Here is a 24,468-nt window from a genome sequence, read left to right on the forward strand (position 1 = left end):
CAAGAGAAAAAACTTGCTTAGATAAGACAAGAACAGAATTTAATTAAATAAGTTTATTGTCTAATGTTTATACTAGTTACATTGCTGTTGTAAAGTACGACAACATAAATAATTTTTCAACAGGAATTGCTTATTTCCCCCATCTCCCCACTCCGAACAATGCTTTAGGAAGCAGGCCTCTGTCCTTCAGAATCATAAAAGCAAAGTGGACATGAAGTTTCAGTGGCAGTTTTCACAAGTACATGTTAAATACAAAAGGTATAGGCCAACCTGGTGGCATGACTGCACCTACCATGCGGGAAGCCCAGGGCTGAGAATGGAAGTGCTCTATGGGCCTTGCACATACAGCACCCCCCACAGCAGAACCAATTCACCGGTGAGAGGAGTAGCAATCTCAAGTAAAACATTTGTCCACCCTCATGACGAGGAGTTTGGTGACCAAGTGGAGACAATACAAATGAAGAGGGAATACTGAAGCACAACCATGGGGAAATGCACGTAAAAAAGTATAAAAAGTAATTCATGTAAAATATAGATTACATACAAATTCTGTCAAGAACTTATTTAATAAGCTCAAGAATATTGGCATGTGGCAATCTGCACTCTGGTATTTTTTTCTGACTAAAAATGGGGAAATCAATTTAAGATCTTCACGCTGTGTGCAAAATGTTTACTAATAATCAAACTCTTACATTTTACCATCTCACTGTAGTGTCTGAATAGCAAAGTAGATGCATTTATTTCCAGCATTACAGGCAACACTACATCTATTTAAACAAGATAATGTAAACTTTATTCTTAAGGCAGCTGGTACTGATGCTGCACACAGGCATTGCTCAGTGCCCATTACGATAATGGGACTTAGCACTTGAAAACAAAGAAAAAGACGACAGCATTATTGGACTGATGTGAGGCATGTTGTCAAAATACTTTCCCTTTCAAGCAAATCGTGAAATATTTGGACATTTAGAAAAATAAAGCACCCACTCCTCCAACTTCAGCCTGTTCTTTTACAAATATTTCAAAATACTGATAAATAATGGTGACTGCAAGCAGGATGCCAGTGCCTGATCCAATGGCTCCAAGAAAGTCTGCTAATACTGAGAGGGCACCAATACACAAGCCACCAAATGCAGCTGCTGTAGGGATGTACCTGAAACAGAAAGTTTTCATAATTAATGTTTTCCATCCAAGGGTCTTGTTTGGCTTGTTGTTGGTCACACTGTGCGTGACCAACTGAAGTAGCAACAGGAATGAGTGGATTCAGGCATTAGGAATTCAGAGTTCCATCCCGACTCTGCCAGTGGCTACTGCTTTAGTCATCACCTATCTGCGGCAGTTTCTCCAACTATACAAAGTTAAACAAAACATATTTGTCTACCTGACAGCACTGTGGTGAGGATTAGCGTTTGTAAAGTGGTTGGACCACATAGCATGCTACGTACATGCTAAGTAACTGCTGGGAAGCTAAAGAGACTGAAGACTGCTGCTTTTCAGTAGCTAAGCACGCTATTTATTTTGGGGCAAATTCTTCCCTTCAATACAAGTGTAAAGTCCACACCTGAGGGTAAAGTTTTTCTCTACATTTTAAGGAAACATAGTTAATTTGAGTCATTTTAATGTGTGATCTTCGAAAGAGCAAAAACTCACTCATACGGCAAAGAGTCCCTTCTTAACTATTAGCGAACAAGAACATTTTGTTACTTTTGCACCAGATCTCACTATGAAAGAGGGGGAAGAGGCAAGATTACAATGAGAGTCATCAGCAAGAGGGCACAATCATTCTAAGTAATTAGCCGCCAATTCCCTCCAATCAAGTACCTGCCAGCAGACACACACACAGATTGTGCTGCAGCAGACCCCATCACAGGAAAAACAAGGCTGGGGTATAACTGAAAGGTTTACAAAGCATACATGAACATTGTATAATGTGATTAACGAAATGCCTTCCACTTCTATTTCCAACACATTAATGGTCTTTACAACAATAGCAGCACCACTGAGCATTATCCAGCCCTTTTATCTAATGTAGTTTTCAAATATGCTTCCACACATTTGAGTATTTAATAACTACACAAACCACAGGTAAAGCATGGAAGAGACTAATGAGCTTTCCAGTTAGCTTTCAACACTAGTACCTTTCTAGAAAACATTCCACAACCTAACTAACTGTAATGCAAGTTGCTGACTCCAATCCATGATTTTTAAAACACAGGAGCCCATCAGACAATGTTGCCAATGGACAATGGAGGGAGCCCCTCACCCCCACCTCAGGGACAAGGCATAATGTTTATTGCTTGGGCTCCAGTGCCACATATTGAGGAAGAGCTGCTTCATGATGTCAGAGCTCTGTAGTGATAATTTGAGTGATAAGCTGGGAAATCAGGTTGTCTCCCCTTTAATAAAGCCACCCATGGCCTCATCCCAAATTCCCCCATTCTCCTGTTTAAACAGGAAGCCTCCCTTCATCTATTTTTTCGCAACTCTTCCATAAACACTTTGTCCCTCCTGTCTGCCTTCCCCAACTGACATGACAGCATAGTATGGAACACGTGAGGAGAGTGAAAAAGTAAGCTGCATCTGCATCTTGCACTGGGCACAAATCTTAGTGGCTCTGCAGGTGACCCCACCTTTGGTTGACCCAATGTATTAAAGGTACATAGTACTGCAGCGAAGTGCTGCAGAGAGCCAGCATTTCCTTACCTATTAAGCTCATGAACCATCGATGTATCCCTGTGGCCTCTCATCACCATTTGCTGTTCTTTCAGTTGCTTAGCAACCTGCAGACACACATTTCTATCAGACTTCTGCAGTGTTTTATAACCAGCTGACAGTCATACAGAATAATAGCTGTGATCTGTTAGAAGCTAGTTATCTAAATTAGAGACAAGATTTTAAAACACAGTATTTTAGAGCAGTTATCAGAACACCTACATCTTTTGCTGATGAACCAGACACCTCAATCCATGTCTTGGAGAAGAACGCACAGGATCCCAACATAAAAATGATATAAACAATTACATGGACAGGATCCTCAAATATAGCACCCATGGATTCTGGGGGAGATAGGTAATAGCAGAGACCACCAACTGGGTATGAGCGAGCAGGGCCACCACCACTGACATCCTACATGGGAGGAAGAAAAGGCAACTCATTATCTCTGGGACTCTCCTCCTTACCCTCTTTATGGAGGTTTCAGATTCCTTTAATTAAGACTGTAGATGCATGAACTTTAAAGAAAACTAGTAGTTAAACTTCCCACTTGTTAAATACCAAAATACTTATCAAAGTTATTTTATAAGTGATAGATACTTACTGCCCACTGTCCTAGTAAGTTTACTAAGAAGTTGCCACTAAACCGAACAGACAACATCTGGGAAATAACATAGAGGTTTGAAACTAAGGCAGACTGAAGAATGATGGGAATGTTGGAGGTATAGAAGAGCTTGATGGGATAGCTACTGTACTGTCCACGGTATCGGGCAGACTTGATAGGTAAATCAACACGAAACCCCTAAGAGAGAATTAAGGAAGTGTTAAGTTTATTTCTAAACCCAAAGGCATGTCACAACAGCACTCTTAATGAGATACGGTATTCACTAGATAACCTAGAATGCAAGGACTGAAATAAACAGCCTTTGGAATAGCTTGTTTGTTTTCCCATAATAACAAACAGAACAGCACTCTGGAATCTTCCTTGGATTGAGCCAAATATTTACACTGTCATCTTTATGCATTTAAGTCGTATGATTGACTGTAACATGGCTGTCCAATTTGTATGCCATTTCTCCTAGAATTTTCATTCACCTAAACAGACTACAGGTTAAAAATCACTTAAGAACTTTTTTTGCCTGTTAGTAACACCTTAAATTAGTTATCATTTATGCCATTTTGCTTGACTTGGAATGTTAAAAAAAATGGATGAGTTTCACGTTCTGATTTTCACTTGTTCACACAATGCTACAATTTTTGTCCTGAGGGGAATTGGATTATAAATTCTTTGGATCAGACTGAGATTGTTTGAACAAGAGCTAGTACATGGGGCTCTGAACCTAGGAATGTCTCTAAGTGATAACTGCAAATACAATGTTTAAGTCTGATTTAAATAAAACCTTAAGGATATTTAGAATGTCTTATTGCTGAGTTTCATAAAACCTCTTGTACACAACCCTTTCCCACTCTAAACCCAACAGCACCCTTTTAAAATGCACTCATTTTGTATCTAGGGTTTGGGAAAAAAAACACAACAAAACTTACCAGCTTTTAATGCAGAAGCCTAACCAACCTCTGAAGACAGTTGTAAGCAGAGCATTCTGCTGTTTTCTGGTTATAGCTAATCTCCTAGACTGAACAGGCATGCTAAGAGTCACATATGGTTTAGGAGCCAGAGATTTCAGTCCCTACAACTTGGATGACACTTATTCCATATGGGGGCATTCTTTTGAAACTGATCTCTCACAGAAACCAATCATAAGTGTCCAATTTTTAAATATGATCAAACATTTACATAAAAAGGCATATTGCATAGCTGGACATTTAGAGAAAACTTACAGAACAAAAGCTATGCACCAGTTCCAAGATTCTCGAACAACTGAACCAGTCATGTCACAGAGAAGTATGACTCTCTGGCTGAGACTGACTATATTCTTTCAAGAGCTGACCACGAAAACAAACCGTGCTGTATTAAGTGTATTATCTACACTGTAGAACCACTAAGACTCGCAATAAAATTATTTTTCATTTCCAGAACATGAAAATACTTCACCTGGAAAGGTTAGTGTGTGTGGCATTTAATGGCAATGTTAAAGATCTCACAAGTAACTAATGTAATTAGTAGTAGTATTTATTATTGTTGTTATAGTTCCTAGGAACCCCAATCACAGACCCCTGTGCTAGGCACTGTACAAACACAGAACAAAAATGTATCTGAATATCAACCACAGGTGGTTTTGGGTATAAAATTAAATAGCTGTAATGTCAAATGTCTGTTAGTGAAATGACAATATTAGAAAAAAATTCTTACTTTGTTACTCCCTGAAATTATAAGACAAATACTTTAGTTGTTCCATTTTAACTTTTGTAATTAGTTCTTTCAATACAAGACTAATAAATTAAGAGTCTGGATCCTTCTTCCTTTTGTAATTAAGTAATTGCCCTATAGCTGTAGATTGCACTTTTAATTTACCTGAAAATATATGACCACAGCAAACACAAAGACGGTAGCAATCAGATTCATGAGATTGGGCAAGTTTTGTCGGTAGAAAGCCTCCCGCAAAGCACGGACTTTGTCAGTTCGTGTAGCCAGAAGATGGAATAATGCAATCACTGCACCTTCAAACTCTGTTCCTATATAAAGCAAAACAGAGTAAACCACTCCATCTTTCTTTTTGAATTTTAAAGTAAAAAATTAGTGTGAATTTCTAATTAAGAAGGTCTGGTATTAATTTATATTTGCAAAAGTGCTGTACACATGTTATGAGATATGTTGTACTGTAGTCCTATTAGAACATGTATGTCAGAATGTAAGATTCCCTTCCAGCCTGCAGAATACAAGGACATTCAGGACACTGTCCTTTGTGATAAAACCTATAGTTCTCAACCATGTGACAAAAACAATTCTTTTTTTTAAATGGAGTGAGGAGAAGTTGGGGAAGAAGAGAAAAGGAGTGGTAGAAAGGAGCAGCAAGCAAGCACAGTAAATAAAAATGCCAGAAACTGGAGATGCAATCAATCAAGGTAAAATCTGGTTTAGAATTTGGAGTTTACACATAAACTATCTGATAACCTCTCAGCATAGATAGAAGCAGCATTTCTCTTTGGCCAAGGCTGGTCTCAGTGCAGCCATGGACACTGAGGACATGATAGAGAACTGAAGGTGGGATTCCCATTCTCCAAACTGTCACACGTATTTCAGAGTGTTATGAGGAGACACTAAATACAGGAATGTCTTATTCACAAACAGTAACTGTACCACAAACATCTCCTTTGAAAATACTAAATCCACTACCTTTCTATGTCTGGGCACCACAGTGTGCTAAAAGTAAAACACAGGATTCAGACTAGGAAATCCAGATTCCTGAGGTCAAGGAAGGATTAGGGTGATGAGGAAAAAAAAAAATGTCTGCACTGCAACCACTAGAATTTAAAGCCACAGAAGCGAACCTTTGGATTGTTATTCTTGATAAAGTTACTCTTATGGATCTGACAGTGTTTAGTCTCCATTTTTGGACAACAACTGTTGAAAACTAATCAGCACCTCACTAAACCAACAGTTCCATAGTCAACTGCTACTCAGTAGTACAATAAAGTTAATTTCTAGCACGCATCAAGTGAAACTGGTGCGGTTATGGTTATCTGTGCAATGTACCTCTGCCAGTGTTAATGGTAGTGGGACTAAAGGCCTTCCAGACAATGGTTTCACAGATGTTGGTAGCAATAAAGAGGGAAATACCAGACCCCAAGCCGTAACCCTTCTGCAGCAGCTCATCTAACAGCAGCACAATCAAACCAGCAACAAACAACTGTGGGGAAAGAAATGCGAGTAAGCAGAAACAAGAATAAATCAGTCAAGAATTTAAGTATTAAAAATATTACTGATCATGTTTTCATTATTATGTGGGAGTATTCAATATTAAATCTAGATGTCCTGTTCCCTTCTAACCCCCCAACACAGATTCAAAGTCAGAAGGTCAGGAATTTAAGAGCAGGAGTCTTCTTGCTATATTTACATAACTTTTCAGTATTGACAATAATAGTCACATTGTTTAATAAAAATGTTTTCTGCACAGAAGTGATGTGTTGGTTTCTTACATTGTGCATGGACTGCTTTGATAAGATTTCATTAGGATCTATTTGCACCCTTTAATCAGAAATTTCCTAAACCCAGTGTCCACTGTTTTCAAAGCCACCTACTCCTGTTTTAATACTTAACAGCTTTGACAAATGGGATCAAACACGATGCACTTATCTGGAACATCTTGAACATATTTAACCACTGCATGTATGTTTGTCCTTCTGGGAGATTTTATGCCTTTCACATATATGCATTACATACATTTAGGATGTGCTGTTTACAATGTTAAGAACACTTAAGAAAAGAGAAGAAAGACAATGGTTTGTTAGGGGAAGTAGGAGAAGGGTCAGGATTTTCAATCCATCTATACTATATCTGAATGTCACAGAAGTACTTATTCATAGAAGAATTAATTTTGTACCTGAATTATGATAAGGAGACAAATTCCAGCACCCATTTCAGCAGGATCTCCATACATCCCAGTCATGACGTACACAATGGCCTGTCCAATGGTAATTATCATCCCGAACACTGAAACAAAAAGCAAGCAATGCTCATTTATAGGCAGTTGCTGAGTTAGTATACTAAGGATGCCTTGTATCTAGCATTTTAGTTATACACTTTGGTTTGCCAAGAATAGAAATGTTTAGTAATTTTAACCAGAATAATGCTCACATTTCTGGGCTCCATTGAAAAGAGCTCTGTCTTTTGGTGTATCACCAACTTCAATGATCTTGGCACCAGCTAACAGCTGCATGATCAAACCAGATGTCACAATGGGCGAGATACCCAACTCCATCAAAGTCCCTGAAGAGGAAGAAAAAATATTAAACCACATCCCAAACCCCTGCACCTCTAAGGATCGGGCCTTTAGAAAGGTTCTGACCTGCAATAAAAAATAAACAACTATTCTTCATATCCTTTCAGTCAAACACTTTCCAGTCTAGTGATGTTTCAAACAACTCTAAAAGAAAAAAATCGCTATCTCCTCAAAAACGAAGAATGCTGTGTCACAATCTGAAGTTTTGAAGGCAATGTGGGAGAAATATGTGTAGCCTTTCACTTCAAACATTTTTGTGAAACTACCCTACAATCCAAAGCTGATGTGTACAGAGGCTGAACAGGGTAAGTAGTGAGTTCTCCAGGATTTCACAATACTCAACACTTCACTAGGGAAAGTCTTCCGCTGAATTCTCCTCTCATGTCAGCCGTATCTCTCAACTTCTTGGTCCATTTTGTGGACCATCAGAAATGTCTCAGAAGGCCACTGTGATTTATCACTCACCAGTCAGAGAACCACTGAATTTCCAACTGAAGGTGCAGGTGGCGTTTAGGAAGGCAGAATATAATTACCCACATTAGAATCTGATGAGGACAGCAGGATTAAATTAACACTTTTAAGAAACAAGTCATGTGGCTATTAAAATGTTCTGATTTTTGTATCATCTACTAGCACCATGCCTCCGAGCTCTCTGCTAGGATATTGGTTCAGTATCAGCTCTGAGGGTAAGATGCTACCAATTGAAACAATACCTCCTAAGACATAGATATCTGCAGTGTAGTCTGTAATAATTCAGGGCAACTTCTCCTGAAACTACTTTTAGCCTTCTGGCTCTCTAGCTGTCAGCTCTCTTGGGTAGAGACCCATGTCTCTCCCCATCCTGACCGGGGTTTTTCCAGACTGCACAGTTCCCTGCTTACAACGTGAGTTACCCAGAAAGTCAGACTGCATGAGCTGGCCTGCTTTGCTTTCTCCTCCGAGGCTATACCCAGCATAATTGCACGCACTTAGAAGTTACCACACAGCCCTTTCTAAGTGAGCACATTTATACTTAAGGTGAAAGCATTACAGAAAAGAAAAAACATGAAAAACAATAAAAGGACCTAAACACATGCTAATAAGTTTACTAGAGATCGTCCCAACTCCAACAAGGGGTCTGGCAGGTGATCAGTTCTTCAAATCCCACCACAGGGTTTTTCTGGGGTTACAAGATCATAACAGCTGTTAGCTCATTCATCCTTTCCTTTATACAGTTTGGGCCTTTGATAGCGTCCTCATGTCTGCCGGTCACCTCTCCTCAGGGGGAAGCTTCAAAAGGATGAGTTCTTACATAACCAGCAGGGGCACACACACCTCCCCCAGAGATTTCCTGGAAAACCCCTTTTTAACTGCGTTGTCCCAAAAATTCATTCTTCTCTGGCACTTTGTGTGAAATAGTCCTTTGAAGCTCATAACACTTCCCAGGGTGTACTGCATTTATAATACAGTGGATTCCAAAGCTATTAAAAAAATAATTCAATAAAATCTCCCAAAGCTATTACACATTTGGTTCTAAGCCAGCATTATAAATTTTGACTTTTTGAAGGTTTATCCATCCTTCAGCGAATCATAGGAAAGTCTCTTCTTTCCGAGCATGTTGCCAGTTTAACTGTTTGGTCCAAATGCTCAATGTTTCAAAGAGCCAAAATTAGTATGTGGCCAGTTCAACATTTTATATTGTTTTCATAGTCAAAATCTTAACTATGAGGAAGAACAAAAACATTTACAATTTTGATTCAAATAGGCCATATCATAAGAACATAAGAATGGCCATACTGGGTCAGACTAAAGGTCTATCCAGCCCAGTATCCTGTCTACCGACAGTGGCCAATGCCAGGTGCCCCAGAGGGAGTGAACCTAACAGGTAATGATCTAGTGATCTCTCTCCTGCCATCCATCTCCACCCTCTGACAAACAGAGGCTAGGGACACCATTCCTTACCCATCCTGGTTAATAGCCATTAATGGACTTAACCTCCATGAATTTATCCAGTTCTCTTTTAAACCCTATTATAGTCCTAGCCTTCACAACCTCCTCAGGCAAGGAGTTCCACAGGTTGACTGTGCGCTGAGTGAAGAACTTCCTTTTATTTGTTTTACACCTACTACCCATTAATTTCTTTTGGTGGCCCCTAGTTCTTATATTATGGGAACAAGTAAATAACTTTTCCTTATTCACTTTCTCCACACCACTCATGATTTTATATACCTCTGTCATATCCCCCCTTAGTCTCCTTTTCCAAGCTGAAAAGTCCTAGCCTCTTTAATCTCTCCTCATATGGGACCCGTTCCAAACCCCTAATAATTTTAGTTGCCCTTTTCTGAACCTTTTCTAATGCCAGTATATCTTTTTTGAGATGAGAGGACCACATCTGTACACAGTATATCAAGTCAGCTTTTTAATTTATCTTTGTGTGTGTGTACGTGTGTGTGTATAAAGTGATTAAAAGGAGATAATATTCTGAAAAAAATATATATGCAAGCCAAATATTTACATTGCAGTATCATTTAGAGGCATCGCTTGGGGCTCAGGACAGCATTACTTCAGGCACTGTGCAAATGAGAAACAAAGACAGCCCTGACAAGTTTGATTACCCTTCTTTCACTTGCAATGAATTAATATACTGTCACATAAAACTATCAGCAAAGTTAATTTAAAAAAAAAAAAAAAGGGGACCTAAACTGCTGCAGACTGAGAACAGATACAAATCAACAAAACAGAACAAGAATTAGCAATAGAGGCAGCATGATCTGAACAACTGAGAGAAGGACTCAGAGCTAGGAGTTCTAATCCCAGCTCTGTCACAGGTGCACTGTGATCTCGAGCAAGCCTCAACCTCTCTACCTTCAGTTTCCAGACCTGTAAAATTATTTGCTCATCTATTTTGTAGTTGTATTTTGTGGTTTAATTCACTAGTATTTATAAATCACCTTCTACTCCAAGCATCTCAAAGTGTAAACTAGTATTATCAATAAGTGGGAATCATTTATTCATATGGTAGGTTACCTGCCATACATATTTGAGATACTCTTTCCAAAAGTAGAGCATCAAGCTGAATTTCATTTGCTCCTCAGATGATGCCAAATTCCTATGCTATTTTCAAAATAGGAGATACCTGTATTGGCTTTTGAAAAGTGTTATGAATTTAAAGTATTACATCTGTCCTAAACACTCACAAAGTACTTAATTCTGACTCCTAGACTCCATGAAATCAAATACTTGAAAATCAGTTTAATGTCTATCAATTGTCAATCATACTAGTTTACATTAATAGAATACCAGAGAGAAAAACAGTGAAGAGATGACTAATTTACTAACCTCTGTTTGATGCAAGAATTACTCTCATCCAATAGAAAGGATCTGCAGAGTCTGATGACATGATTCCAAACAAAGGTATCTGTAAAGATATGTGTAGTACTAAACGTCTAGACTTCTCTGTAAAGCTAGACTGCATAAAGTACAAACAAATACATACTATGAAGAGTAATCCTGAACTGGTTTCAGGTTATAGATACGTTGCTTAGGATAATTTATTCCAATATTCTTCATGTTTCGGACATTAAAACCAGAGCATAAAATTTATACGACAAGCAATATAATCCTCTGAGGAAAACCCAAAGCACAATATGAGAGAGACATATTTAATAACCTGTACAAATTAAATATACTGGTCTTCATGTGTTAGGAAGACAATAAAATAGTAAATTTTATTGGTTTTGTATTTCACTGACATTTTTGCATCAGAGTGTTTGAGCTTTGGATGAATATATAAAAATAAAAAGTTTTCAGATTTGAAAATGAAAACAGAAAGCATTCAGTTGCTAACTTAATTTTACCTTTGGGTCCTAATATTGTGTTTCTTTACAGTTAAGAGACATAGAAAACTTAATACAAATATTTTCACCAATGATTAATTCCCCAACCACAGAAATGAAATATTTAAAATCATTTAACTCTGAAAAGTACCATGAATGGAAACAACCACAAATTTAAGTCAATAAAAGCCAGCATGGTAATTAACTTCACCTTTCGAGTTTTGATACCATATATCAAACAGATCAGAAGAACAAAAGAACTGCCATACTGGGTCAGACCAAAGTTCCATCTAGCCCAGTATCCTGTCTTCTAACAGTGGCCAACGTCTGGTGCCCCAAGGGAAATGAACAGAACAGGTAATCATCAAGTGATCCATTCCTTTGATACCCATTCCCAGCTTCTGGCAAACAGAGCCTAGGTACACCATCCCTGCCCATCCTGGCAAATGGACATTGATGGACCTATCCTCCATGAATTTATCTAGTTCTTTTTTGAACCCTGTTATACTCTTGACCTTCACAACATCTTCTGGCAAGGCGTTCCACAGGTTGACTGTGCGTTGTGTGAAAAAATACTTCCTTTTGTTTGTTTTAAACCTGCTGCCTATTAATTTCATTTGGTGACTCCTACTTCTTGTGTTATGAAAAGGAGTAAATAACACTTCCTTATTTACTTTCTCCACATCAGTCATGATTTTACAGACCTCAATCATATCCCCCCTTAGTTGTCTCTTTTCCAAGCTGAAAAGTCCCAGTCTTATTAATCTCTCCTCACATGGCAGCCGTTCCATACCCCTAATCATATTTCTTGCCCTTTTCTGAACCTTTTCCAATTCCAATATATCTTTTTTGAGATGGAACGACCACATCTGCACACAGTATTCAAGATGTGGGCATACCATGGATTTATATAGAACCAATATGATATTTTCTGTTTTATTATCTATCCCTTTCTTAATGATTCCCAACATTCTGTTTGCTTTTTTGACTGCCGCTCCACATTGAGTGGATGTTTTCAGAAAACTATCCACAATGTCTCCAAGATCTCTTGAGAGGTAACAGCTAATTTAGAACCCATCATTTCTGTAAGTATAGCTGGGATGATATTTTTCAATGTGCATTACTTTGCATTTATCAACATTGAATTTCATCTGCCATTTTGTTGCCCAGTCATCCTGTTTGAGAGAAGGCATACTCTCTTGCTGCTGTTTTAACAGTACAGGCCACGAACTCTTGATGTAGATTAGAATTTTGTTCTACTTTACCTGGAACTGTTTTTTATTGGTTCAGATTATCTTATTCTAAAAACATCATGAACAATGATTATTCCGTCTTAACTCCACTTACTTTCCAGACTGTACCGGGGCCTCCTTTGGCTTATACACCTTCACCATGTACTGTTACTTGTCCTCTCAGTCTTGATACCATATGAATGCAGGATTTCTGCATATATAATTTGGTCCCTATAGATACTAGGAAACAGTTTTAAGTTTTGACTACAGTAGAAGCTCAGAGTTACGGATACCTTGGGAATGGAGATTGCCCATAACTCTGAAATGGTCTGTAACTCTGAACAAGACGTTATGGACTTCAGCGGGGGAGTTGGGACTGCAGCCGCAGCGCTGGGGGGAATGGGAGGGGGACAGCCAGGATTCAGTGCTGGGAGAAGGAAGTTGGTGCTTCTGACCCTACGGGCCACCAGGGCTCCTGGCTGAGGGCTCAGGGCTTTAGACCTGGGTGGAGCGCTGGGGCTTCAGCCCCATGACTCTGTTCTGGCTTCAACCCCGAAGGGGATGCTGGGATCTGGGCTTCAGCCCCGCAGCTCTGTTCCTGATTTCAGCTGTGGGGGACAGAAGGGGATTCGGGGCTTTAGCTACAGGGAGAGCACTGAGGCTGAAACCGGCGTTCCCCTCATAATTGAAGCCCTGAGTCCCAGCAGTCCCCGCAGGGCTGAAGCCTTAAGCCCCAGTGCTACCCCCCTAGTCTAAAGCCCTGAGTCCAGATGCTCAAGAGGGTCAGAAGCCACGAGCACCACCCCCGCCAGAGCCCTGACACCTCCCACCTCTGGGCTGCAGCCCAGTCCCCCAGTGGCTGAAGCCCTGACACAGTACAATATTTGTTGTTTTTTTTTGGTCTGCACTGCTGCTTGATTGAGGACTTCCAGTTTCACAGGGTGTTCGGCAGACCAGTATGTCCGTAACTCTGGCGTTCATTACCTTTGAGGTTCCACTGCACGTACAAGTTTTGCATAATTCTCTATGATGGAGAATTGCACACATCATCAAATCTTCTAAAGCTTAACAGATAAAAATGATCTGTTACTGATTCGTTTGTTGGTTCAAAAACCTTTTCTTTTTCTTCTTATGCTACTCTTTGAAAGCAGTTCGTTAACCCTTCATGAGTAGGGCCCTACCAAACTCATGACTGTGAAAAACACGTTACGGACTGAAATCTGGTCTCTGCTGTGAAATCTGGTTTTTCGTCTACTTTTACCCTATACTATACAGATTTTATGGGGGAGAATAGTGTTTCTGAAACTGGGGACCCCAACCCAAAAGGGGATCATGCGGAGGGGTCTCAAGGTTATTGTAGGGGGGTCGCAGTACTTCTGCGCTGCCTTCAGAGCTGGGTGGCCGGAGAACAGAAGCTGCTGGCCAGGTGCCCAGCTCTGAAGGCCATGCCCTGCCACCCTTACTTTTGTGCTGCTGTGATGACAGCAGCAGCGCTGTCTTCAGAACTGGGCTCCTGGCCAGCAGCTGCTGCTCTCCAACCACCCAGCTCTGAAGGCAGGACTGCTGCCAGCAGCAGTGCAGAAGGGTGGCAACACCACAACCCCTTTATAATAACCTTGCAACCCTTCACAGTCCCTTTTTGACTCAGGACCCCTACAGTCACAACACCATGAAATTTCAGATTTAATATCTAAAATCATGACATTTATGATTTTTAAAATCCCAAGACCATGAAATTGACCAAAATGGACTGTGAATTTGGTAGGGCCCTATTGATGAGGTATTAGCTCTTTTGGAACCTACCACAATTATGGAAAAAATGTGTCCCAGGAATTTTGTCAGACTGAAATCTACATTCTTCTAAACTAAACTACTTACTGAAAATCAGTCTATACTTGTTTCTTCCCTATTTTACTATTGTAATCCTTGTAAAGCTTCCACTATTCAAAGTCTACATTTAATATACATTTAGCAGCTACACAGTGCTGAAATAGTATGTTCTTCCATCTCAGACAAACATTTTAATGGCTCCCCAAAAGAAAACAAGCCAATTTTAAAAGAAGACTTCCTTTGGCCTCTAAATAGCCTTTCGCTGTTCAAAAACTTACAGACTGTATTTTGTGGATCACTTGAATATACCCATTACTCAGTGGCTCTAGAATGGTTATTTTATACACTACAATTTCAGAATCAATGTTTTAAAGTGCAATTTAAAAGCGCTGCAAAACCATGTACAAAAAGGTTTAAATGGGCATTTATATTAACTTCATGCAATGAGATGTTCTCAGGTTAACTTAGGCTCCAAATTTAGGTTTTAATGATTCTTGGCCTGTGTTTTACAAACACTACTTAAATTTGTAAACGCTTGCTTTTTAGTAACTAACATCTCTATCCATATTTCCATTCCATTTTTTATATTTAAACTGAAACACTATTTAAAGAACTATTTCCTTGTAGAGTTTGCAACCCATATACTGCGCCATCTTGTTAAAAGCATGGCTAAATTTAAAACAATCACGCTTCTATTTTTTTAAAAACTTACTATTACAACTAACGTCTTAGTTATAAGATTAAGAAGACAAATCTATTTTTCAGTTTGTTTACTGTGTGAATTTGGCAGCACTTTGTACGTAGTTTCACTTTTTACTCTATTATCAGCGTCCCCCATTTGTATGGGTGTTTCACACACAGTAACAAAGGACAGAAACATATATAATTGTTAAATAAAGAGGAAAGATGATATAGTAAAATCAAAGAAATTGTCAGAGGAAATCAAGGGTAGGTGTGAAACCTGAAACTACTTTTAATTTATTTTTCAAATGAGACTAGATTTCAAGTTCACAACGCCCTTCTAAGGTCCGAAAATTAGGGTGTAACAAGAAGTTAATTTTTGTGGGGGAAAACCGTATGAATTTTAACAAAGGATGCTTCACAAGAGCAAGTTTCATTGACAGAACTACTTAAACGTTTAATGTAAAATTACAAAGTAACTGAACTGGTACAGATATACAAGGAATCCTCACTACTCCAACATTAAAAACAAACATTATATCCTCTTGCATGTCTTACAGAAAGGGGGTGTGTGCCCCTATGTGCGTGCATGCACATGTAAACAGGTACATACCTGACAGCACACTAAGAAAATGAATAGTGTAATAGCTGTCCATAGTACTTTCTCTCTGAACTGGATCTATAAAACAGAATTTAGAAAAAGTGGATTAATCACAAACCTGTGTTAACACTACATATTTAGAGATCATAATATAATAATATTCTATGACATAAAATGCTACATCATGTAGAGTTCAGAGCCAGAGTATTCAACCGTAACAGTAGATTTCTAACACTGACTGATGTTTAACACGGATTATCTGATATATCTAATGTGACAGTAGTGAAGTTCCTATGTAATACTTGAAGAATACCGATATGTAAGCTAGCTGTTGAGTTACACAATCTAATTTACACTGGCATTAGTGGAATGTTTATTATACATCTATGATACATTAATGTAAGAGGGATTGGGGCAGAAAAGCAACACAATGGCCTAAAAAAAGAACATCCCAGCACACACCTCCCAGAACATACCTGAAAAACAATGGGGAAAACTATTAGCTTCAAGGATCCTACCACCTTTTTCCAATAGTTTAGGGTAGTCCGCCATCTTTTTTGCACTCATATTTTAAGGCACCTCGTGTGATAACTAAAATCCATATTCCCTCTGGCTCTACAAGACTATGACGACACTTCAGTATCAAAGAAAACACAGCTTTGTATCACCCAGTACACCCTCAAGTCACAAAAGTAAGAAAAGTTTCTTTAGCTGTAGTCTGACACGAAAGGAAAAAGGAAATGAGCTTTCTGAGGCCATAGGCCAGACACAGAAAAGGGCCATCCAGGTACTACCGCCAGAAACAACGAGTACTGAAACAACACGAAGTTATCGGATCAGATATGCCTGGACACTTCACTCCTTTGACATTTTCTCACCTACAGTTAGTGCAAAATGAGTGACATAAGTGTCCTCCTCACAGTGTTTTCAGTCTGTTCAAGTTCTTAGTTTAGAAAACATCCTGTTCAAACAGATTTTAACTATGCATACCAGGGAAATATGAACCACAGCTATCTGTTTATAACTAGTAGTAATTACTACTACTATAATTACTACTGTAATTACAATATTAACATATCCAATCAAAACTCACAAATGATGCTTTTTCATGAGAGAGAAAAGAATAGAAAGAGCAAAGCACATTTCTTGCTCTCACGGAATACAATGAGAAACTGATTTAATTGGGAGGAGGACTGGATGCAACTTTCACACATATTAGAAACTGATCAGTGACCTGGAAGAAAACAAAATCCTTACTGATAAAGTTTGCAGATGACACAAAGATTGGGGGTAGTAAATAATGAAGAGGCACTGGTACAGTATAATCTGGATCACTGGCCCGGCTTGACTAAGCCCTGGCTGGGATGATTTAGTTGGGGTTGGTCCGGCTTTGAGCAAGGAGTTGGACTAGATGACCTCCTGAGATCTCTTCCAACCCTAATCGTCTGTGATTTTATAACACTTGGCAAACTGGATGAGGGTAAACAATATGCATTTTAATGCAGTCAAATGTAAAGTACTACATCTAGGAGCAAAGACATGAGGCCATATTTACCAGATGGGGGACTCTATTCTGGGAACCAAGACTTGGGGGTCATGGGGATAATCAGCTGAACATGAGCTCCCAGTGCAGTGCTGTGGCCAAAAGGGTGAATACAACCATTGGTTATATAAACAGGGGAATATTGAGTACGAGTAGGGAGGTTATATTACCTCTGTATTTGACACTGGTGTGACCCCTACTGGAATACTGCATCCTGTTCAGGTGTCCACAATGCAAGAAGGATGTTGATAAATTGCAGAGGGTTCAGAGAAAAGAGTCATGAGAATTATTAAAGGAAAACATGCCTTATAAGCAAGAGACTCAAGGAGTTTGATCTGCTTTGCTCAAAAAACAGAATTTAAGGGTTGATTTGCTCAATTTGATAATAGGTGTCAGATTCAGTCGAGTGCCCCTCTCTGACACTCATTAGACTGCTGAGAGGGAACCCAGCCATTGAGTTCCTGGGCATTTTAAGCCTCCAGTGCCCAGCCACTGCTACAGTCTTCGAGTTCCTAGGCACACTCTTGGGACACAGACCCTCTATGACACTGCATGCCAAATTCTTCACAGTGATATTATTATGATACAATTATAGAATAATTCTGATGTATTTTATGCAAGATATATCATGTGAGGTGTCATTGGGAAAGTTATAATTTGCTGAATACGATTATCTTATTTGTCTGTATGTATCATTTTTGTGTCTGAAGTTAAGAATGTTAACTATGTACCTGTACTTCAAATGTAGTTACACCTGGGTAATGCCCACTAGACAAGATGCTTTCAGTCTAGACAGTGGGTGGGAAAGGGCCTATTCAGGGCAATGGACCATTAGGAAAAAACAACAGACCTTAGGAGAAGCTTATCTCCCACCCGGGAAGCCTTCCTGAAAATGCTACAGACAGCCTCCAAGTAATGGCTGCTATGACTCTACTGGACATGTGATGAGACCACATGTCTCTAGACTCCATCTTGGGATGTCAGTATTTTTCCACAGACTGGTCTGGGAACCAAGCTTTGAAACAAAGAGTTCCCACCATACGTAAAAGCTATAAAAGATAGGGAGTGACATCATTTGGTGTTCTTCACTCCCCACCCAAGAAGACTCCTGGAAACACCCAAGGGACAAAGACTGAACTGGGGGAAGTGCTGGACTCAGACCAAAGATACTTTTAGCCTATGAATGAAACACATAGGGATTCCAAGCTGTAAAGCAAGTGCAGTTTGCCCTTAAAAATCTTCAGCCTGCTTGTATCATCTCTTAGGGTGAGAATCTGCTATTCACATCCTATCTATTTAGTATATTAAGCTTAATTTGCATTTTTTTGTTTATTTGCTAGGTAATCTGCTTTGATCTATTTGCCATCACATATAATCACTTAAAATCTATCTTTTGTAGTTAATAAACTTGTTTTTGCTTTATCTAAACCAGTGAGTTGGAGTGAAGTGGCTGGGAATCATAACTCAGGAGCAAAGGCTGTTGCATATTCCCCTCCACATTGAGGGAGAGGGTGAATTTTATGAACTTACGCTGTACAGCGCAAGACGGTATAATTTTGGATTCATACTCCAGAGGGGGTGCACATCTGGGGAGCTGGGAGTTGCCTTAACTGTAGCCTTCCTATGCAGGGGCTAGTCAGAGAGCCTGCATGTAACTGCAGCTGGGTGTGGCCCTACCTGTATGTATGCTGGTAAAAGTGCAGGCTGGAGGGCTCTGCAGCTTGTCACAGCAGTACAGTGTGAGAGGAAGCCCAGGGTTAGGGGGCTCAGTGGTACCCCAGCTCCCAGACTGCACCCCAGGGATGCCCTCCTAACAGCTGGAGCCTGCTGTCCAGCCCTTGGGCACAGTACAAACCATTTATACTCCCTCATAGCTTAAATACACCCACTCCTAGAATTACACCCAAAGGTGAGAGACTTCTGGTTTACCTATTCCAGGGGCCAAGTGGTAAGTGTAAAGCATACAACACACACAGACACTGACAATTTATGTATTCTGTGTGAGATTATGAAGTCTTTGCAAGTACCTGTATCAGACTGTAAACTCCATTTGATTGTAAGGCTGGTCTTACCGTCTTTACATTCCCACTGTCTTTTAACCTCCATCTTGAACTATAATTCCTGAGATGTGCTGGCATACAGCTATCAACAGAATTGTTAAATTTTAGGATTGTCCATCTACATGACAAAGAGATGGCTGCCAACCATTTTTTCAAGTCTGAACTCAAAGGCAGAGGTAGCCTGGCCACAAACATGGTAAGGGTTTCTGGTCACCTGTTGAGGCTGATGAGGGAGTCACCCAACAGAACAGACTGGAAAATTATAAAAAAAGAGCATCTTTGGTGACAATTTTCTCCAGCTCAAGAGGAGGGAGAAGCAATCCAACATATAGGGAGCTGATGAGGCTAGGGACCGTGACTACATCCCTGAATACTGAGGAACCACAAGGACTCCCTAGGGACAGGTGAGCTAGAGAGGGACACTGCAAAATGATCTGTACTCACATGCTTTATCTGTTAAGTAAAAGAGCAATGGTATTAGATGTGTACAAAGCGACTGTTACCTGCTTTATACTTGCCATAGGCCTCCTTGCACTGTCAAACAGTAACCCAGAAGGCTCACACTTTTGGGTGGAGTTCTGGAAGTGGGTATGCTTAACCTATGGAGGAGTTTGAATGGTCAGCACTGAGTCCAGGGGCTAAAGAGCTGATTCCAGCCCTCAGGAGGGGGTGCTAGACAGAAGGTTTGCACCCCAAGAGCATACTTAAGAACCCCAAGGATGGGGTGTTGGCTTGGCTCTATTCAGGCTCTGGAGGCTTAAAACACCCAGGGACACAGTGACTGAGTCCCCTCACAATTGTCTACTGAGTGACGGGACCCAGTGACTGAGTCCCCTCACAAAATAATCTATGAATTATATCCCTAAAATAATCTATGAATTCACCCAATACAAGCAAAAATCAAAACACAGCACTAACCTTTCTTTCAGGCTTCTGGATTTCAGGTAAAACTGCACAGAAAGGCTTAATAACTTCTAAAAATTTAACTGTTTAAAGAAAAAAATAAATAAAATAAGTTTTTCAAGCTGAATCATAGTGAACTGTTACATATTACAGCACTCACTTTCTTACCTAGGATTCAGCCCTTTAAATATGCACATTAACTACTTGTATGACATTCAAAAAATGAGTTGCATACATAAATTCATACTCTTACCACTACCTGCAAATTCATGACAAAACATGGCAAAAGTTTGAGATGGAATTTAATGGTTTTTACTAACAAGGTCTGAATTTTCCTTCAGATTTGACTTGGTGTCATTTTTATACTCATGAAAGGAAGTATTATATATAATAATGACAGTAAGCTGGAACTTAAACATTAACTGAAGATGAATATCTGCTATCTTTCCATGTTAGGTAAATACAGAGACAAGATGTTGATTTATAATAGCACTAAAATATGCAGAGGGAAAAAAATCATCCTAAATCATATAACAGAATGGAGTTTCCCAAAGTAGTCACTTAAAAGAAACACCTGTCCTTTTAAGCTCTCTAAAATACTAGATGTAATCAGAGCAGTGTGGGATTTTAGTTCCTTTATCATTTGACGTGGTTCTGCCTAATATTTCTAACTGAGAAAGAGTGAACAAGTTAGACAGTATGATCCCTTTTATTGGAACAAATTCCAGAGCAAAGAATGATTTTTTTTTTCAATTTTTTTTTGGCCTCCAAAGCATGTGCATTATAAGAAGACACATTAGGTACAATGAATATCAGCAAAGATCAAGTCACCAATCCACCCACACACAAATATGCAGGCAGAACTGAAATGATCCCTTTTTCTTATTTTCTAATCTATTAGGCTGTATTTTTACACTTTAATACTTGGTGCCATGAAATCATAAGACAGGCCATTAAAAGACATGTTTCATTTATAAAGTTGAAATGATTCCATTGTTGGTAAACTAAGGCCAGAAGATCCTACAAAAATCCAACAGGTGCCAACAGATTAGCTGGATTATGTTGGCTTGACAGCGAACAGAAATTTGGAAATTAAACAGTCAGAATGAGATTTCAATTTTCGAACCATATTCTTCTTCTCTCAGTTTGTTGCTTCAGCCTGTTCAGTACATACAAACACACAGTACACATAGAGCAAGGCCAGAGCTCCCGTGCAGGGGATCTCAGACAGTCTTATTGGACAAGCATGGTTTCAGAGTAGCAGCCGTGTTAGTCTGTATTCGCAAAAAGAAAAGGAGTACTAGTGGCACCTTAGAGACTAACCAGTGCATCCGATGAAGTGAGCTGTAGCTCACGAAAGCTCATGCTCAAATAAATTGGTTAGTCTCTAAGGTGCTACTAGTACTCCTTTTCTTTCTGGACAAGCATGGTGTCACTAACAGGCATGGCCCCACATGGCCACGGGTGGCACTTCAGCAGGCAAGGGCAAAGGCTAGTGTGGTCAAAGCCTCCTGACCTGCGCAGGACAGGCAAGCTGGACAAACCCACAGAAAGATCCACAGCCCTAATGATTCGTTTTCCCTTGCCTGGGACAGGTGTATTATTCCCCAGCGCATTTAGCCAGGCAAAATCACGCCCTCATGGACATGGTCACCCCCAACTTCTCCCAGCACATTCTACAGCCACCCCTGGGCCAATCCTCCCACACGTCCCTTACAAGTCACAGCCTCCCACTCGCCGGCCACAACTCCCCTGTACCATCCCCCTACAGCCAAGGCTTGTTCCTCCCGCTGGATTTTGGAAATTGGAAAGAGTCCAGCGAAGGGCAACAAAAATGATTAGGGGACTGGAACACATGAGTTATGAGGAGAGGCTGAGGGAGCTGGGATTGTTTAGCCTGCAGAAGAGAAGAATGAGGGGGGATTTGATAGCTGCTTTCAACTACCTGAAAGGGGGTTCCAAAGAGGATGGCTCTAGACTGTTCTCAATGGTAGCAGATGACAGAACGAGGAGTAATGGTCTCAAGTTGCAGTGGGGGAGGTTTAGATTGGATATTAGGAAAAACTTTTTCACTAAGAGGGTGGTGAAACACTGGAATGCGTTACCTAGGGAGGTGGTAGAATCTCCTTCCTTAGAGGTTTTTAAGGTCAGGCTTGACAAAGCCCTGGCTGGGATGATTTAGTCGGGGACCAGTCCTGCTTTGAGCAGGGGGTTGGACTAGATGACCTTCTGGGGTCCCTTCCAACCCTGATATTCTATGATTCTATGATTGCCCCATACGCCTCAGCCGAGGGTCTCTCTGTTGCCCAGCTCGCCCCTCACTCCAGCCTAGTGTCTGTCAGTCAGCCCCCTTCCGTCGTCTCTTGCCCTCGGTCCGTCCGTCCCTCCGACAGGTCACCCCCAGACGCCCAGCCCGGGGAGCCGTCGGTCCGTCCGTCCCCGCCTCCCTCAGGGCGCCCCCAGGCGCCCACCCTGGTGTCTGTCTGTCCCTCAGGGCGCCCCCACCCGGCCACCCTGGTGTCTGTCTGTCCCTCAGGGCGCCCCCACCCGGCCACCCTGGTGTCTGTCTGTCCCTCAGGGCGCCCCCACCCGCACACCCTGGTGTCTGTCTGTCCCTCAGGGCGCCCCCACCCGCACACCTGGTGTCCGTGGCCCCGATCGCCCCTTCCCCCAGCCTCCTCTGTCGCCGCCCGTCGGATCCCGCTTCTCCGCCCGATACTCACTGCCCATGGCGGCGGGGGCCTGCCTGGCCGAGGGGAGTCCGGGCTTCCCCTCCCCCTGCAGCCCCCTCCTCGCTCCGAGGCGCCGGCCGCTGCCAGTCACGTGACTGCCGGCCCTGTGCCGCGACGCAGGGACAATCAGGACCCCTCCCCTCTACCGGTCCGGTAACGGATCAGGCAGCGCCGTGGCCACCCACTTCCTGAGCAGTGTACGTGTGGGAGTCTGGGAGAGGGGCGGGACCCGGGACAACAGGCATCATTCCCCTTTCCGGGAAGGACCCTTCACCCCGCCAAAATGACTCCATTCCTTGGCCCGTTAAGCGGACCGGGGCAGATGGCTCAGGCGCGGGGACGTCGCCTAAAGGACCCAACACGTTAAAGGACCCAACGCGTCATCCCCAGCGGGTCAGAGGTCAAGGTCTGCGCCCCCTTCAGGCGGGGAGCGTCCACACATGGCGGGGCGGGGAGGTCCCATGCGACAGGGAGGGAAAGGGGCCCATGATGGGAGCGTGCAGAGACATTTAACTCCGACCCCGGGACATGCCCCCCTCCCCGGCCGGAGCTCGCTTTCCCCTGTCTCGCTCCCCGCGTCCTGGCTCCCGCCGGAGCTCGCTCTCCTCCCCCGCAGCCCCGGGAGAAGCTCGCGCTCTCTCTCCGCCGCCGCGGGGCTGGAGGAGTTCTGCGCCCCGGCGACTCAGGGCTCTGCCCCTGCTTCCGCCCCCCGCCCCCGCGAACTCGATGGGGGGGTGGGGGTGCTAGAGGGGCACAAACCGGTTCCCCCCATGTCAGGAGGCCGGGGGAGGCGTTGCTATTTACGTTTCACCCTGAGACCTCCCGGGCTGGGCGCCCCCTGGGGTGAATGTGCTAGTCTGGGGCACAGGAGAGCCCGGCTCAAGTCCCTGCTCTGCGGCAGCCGCCCTCCCCGGGGTGCTGTGAGACTAAGTAGAAGGAGACCACAGGCTCTGTCTGCATTACAAGCGAGGGTGATGCCCCGGCGCAGGCACGCATCTTCTTCAGGCGGTAGGAATATAAATAGCAGCATAACCACAGATTTAAGGGCAGGAGCTACCTAGGCAGCCCAGCCCTACCTCCAAGGCAGTTAAACGGCTATTTATAGTCACACTAGCGCAGCAAGGTGTAGTGCTAGGCATACCCGAGCTGGGGAGTCACAGCCCTAGGGCAGCGAGCCCTAGATACAGGCAGCCCATGTTCTAGACTTAAGGTGCAAAGAATAGGTTTTCTGTGCTATGATGAAACCTGGTTGGAAGGGGAGAGTCTCTTCCTCAAGCCTTGCTGCCATAACCAGCACCAGACTTGCTTTCTTTCAACAGGGACCAAGAATTTTTCAGCAATAGCCTCTGTCTAGAGTAGAAAGAAAAGGAGTACTTGTGGCACCTTAAAGACTAACCAATTTATTTGAGCATGAGCTTTCATGAGCTGTAGCTCACGAAAGCTCATGCTCAAATAAAT

The 24,468-nt window shown here is 41.8% G+C and overlaps 1 protein-coding gene across 3 annotated transcripts; it reads right to left on the reverse strand.

The window, feature by feature from the left end:
* Positions 1-38: 38 nt before the first annotated feature.
* SEC61A2 (SEC61 translocon subunit alpha 2) lies at positions 39-23,226 on the reverse strand. 3 transcript variants are annotated; one of them, XM_084612463.1, is made up of 12 exons: positions 23,002-23,226; positions 20,294-20,361; positions 15,785-15,850; positions 10,932-11,010; positions 7,469-7,600; positions 7,215-7,324; positions 6,368-6,521; positions 5,186-5,346; positions 3,317-3,514; positions 2,935-3,126; positions 2,704-2,780; positions 39-1,153 (listed from the first exon to the last, which is right to left on the reverse strand). In XM_084612463.1, the coding sequence occupies exons 1-12, from the start codon at positions 23,006-23,008 to the stop codon at positions 967-969; spliced, it is 1,431 nt and encodes a 476-aa protein (XP_084468589.1). In that variant the 5' UTR covers positions 23,009-23,226; the 3' UTR covers positions 39-966. The 3 variants fall into 3 exon arrangements, with proteins under 3 accessions (XP_084468589.1, XP_084468590.1, XP_084468591.1); XM_084612464.1 differs by lacking the exon at positions 20,294-20,361 and having other exon boundaries at positions 23,002-23,220; XM_084612465.1 differs by lacking the exons at positions 20,294-20,361; positions 23,002-23,226 and adding an exon at positions 17,486-17,504.
* Positions 23,227-24,468: the final 1,242 nt, after the last annotated feature.

This window comes from Lepidochelys olivacea (genome assembly GCF_965140295.1).
Source record: "Lepidochelys olivacea isolate rLepOli2 genome assembly, chromosome: 1".
NCBI classification, from domain to species: Eukaryota; Metazoa; Chordata; order Testudines; family Cheloniidae; genus Lepidochelys; species Lepidochelys olivacea.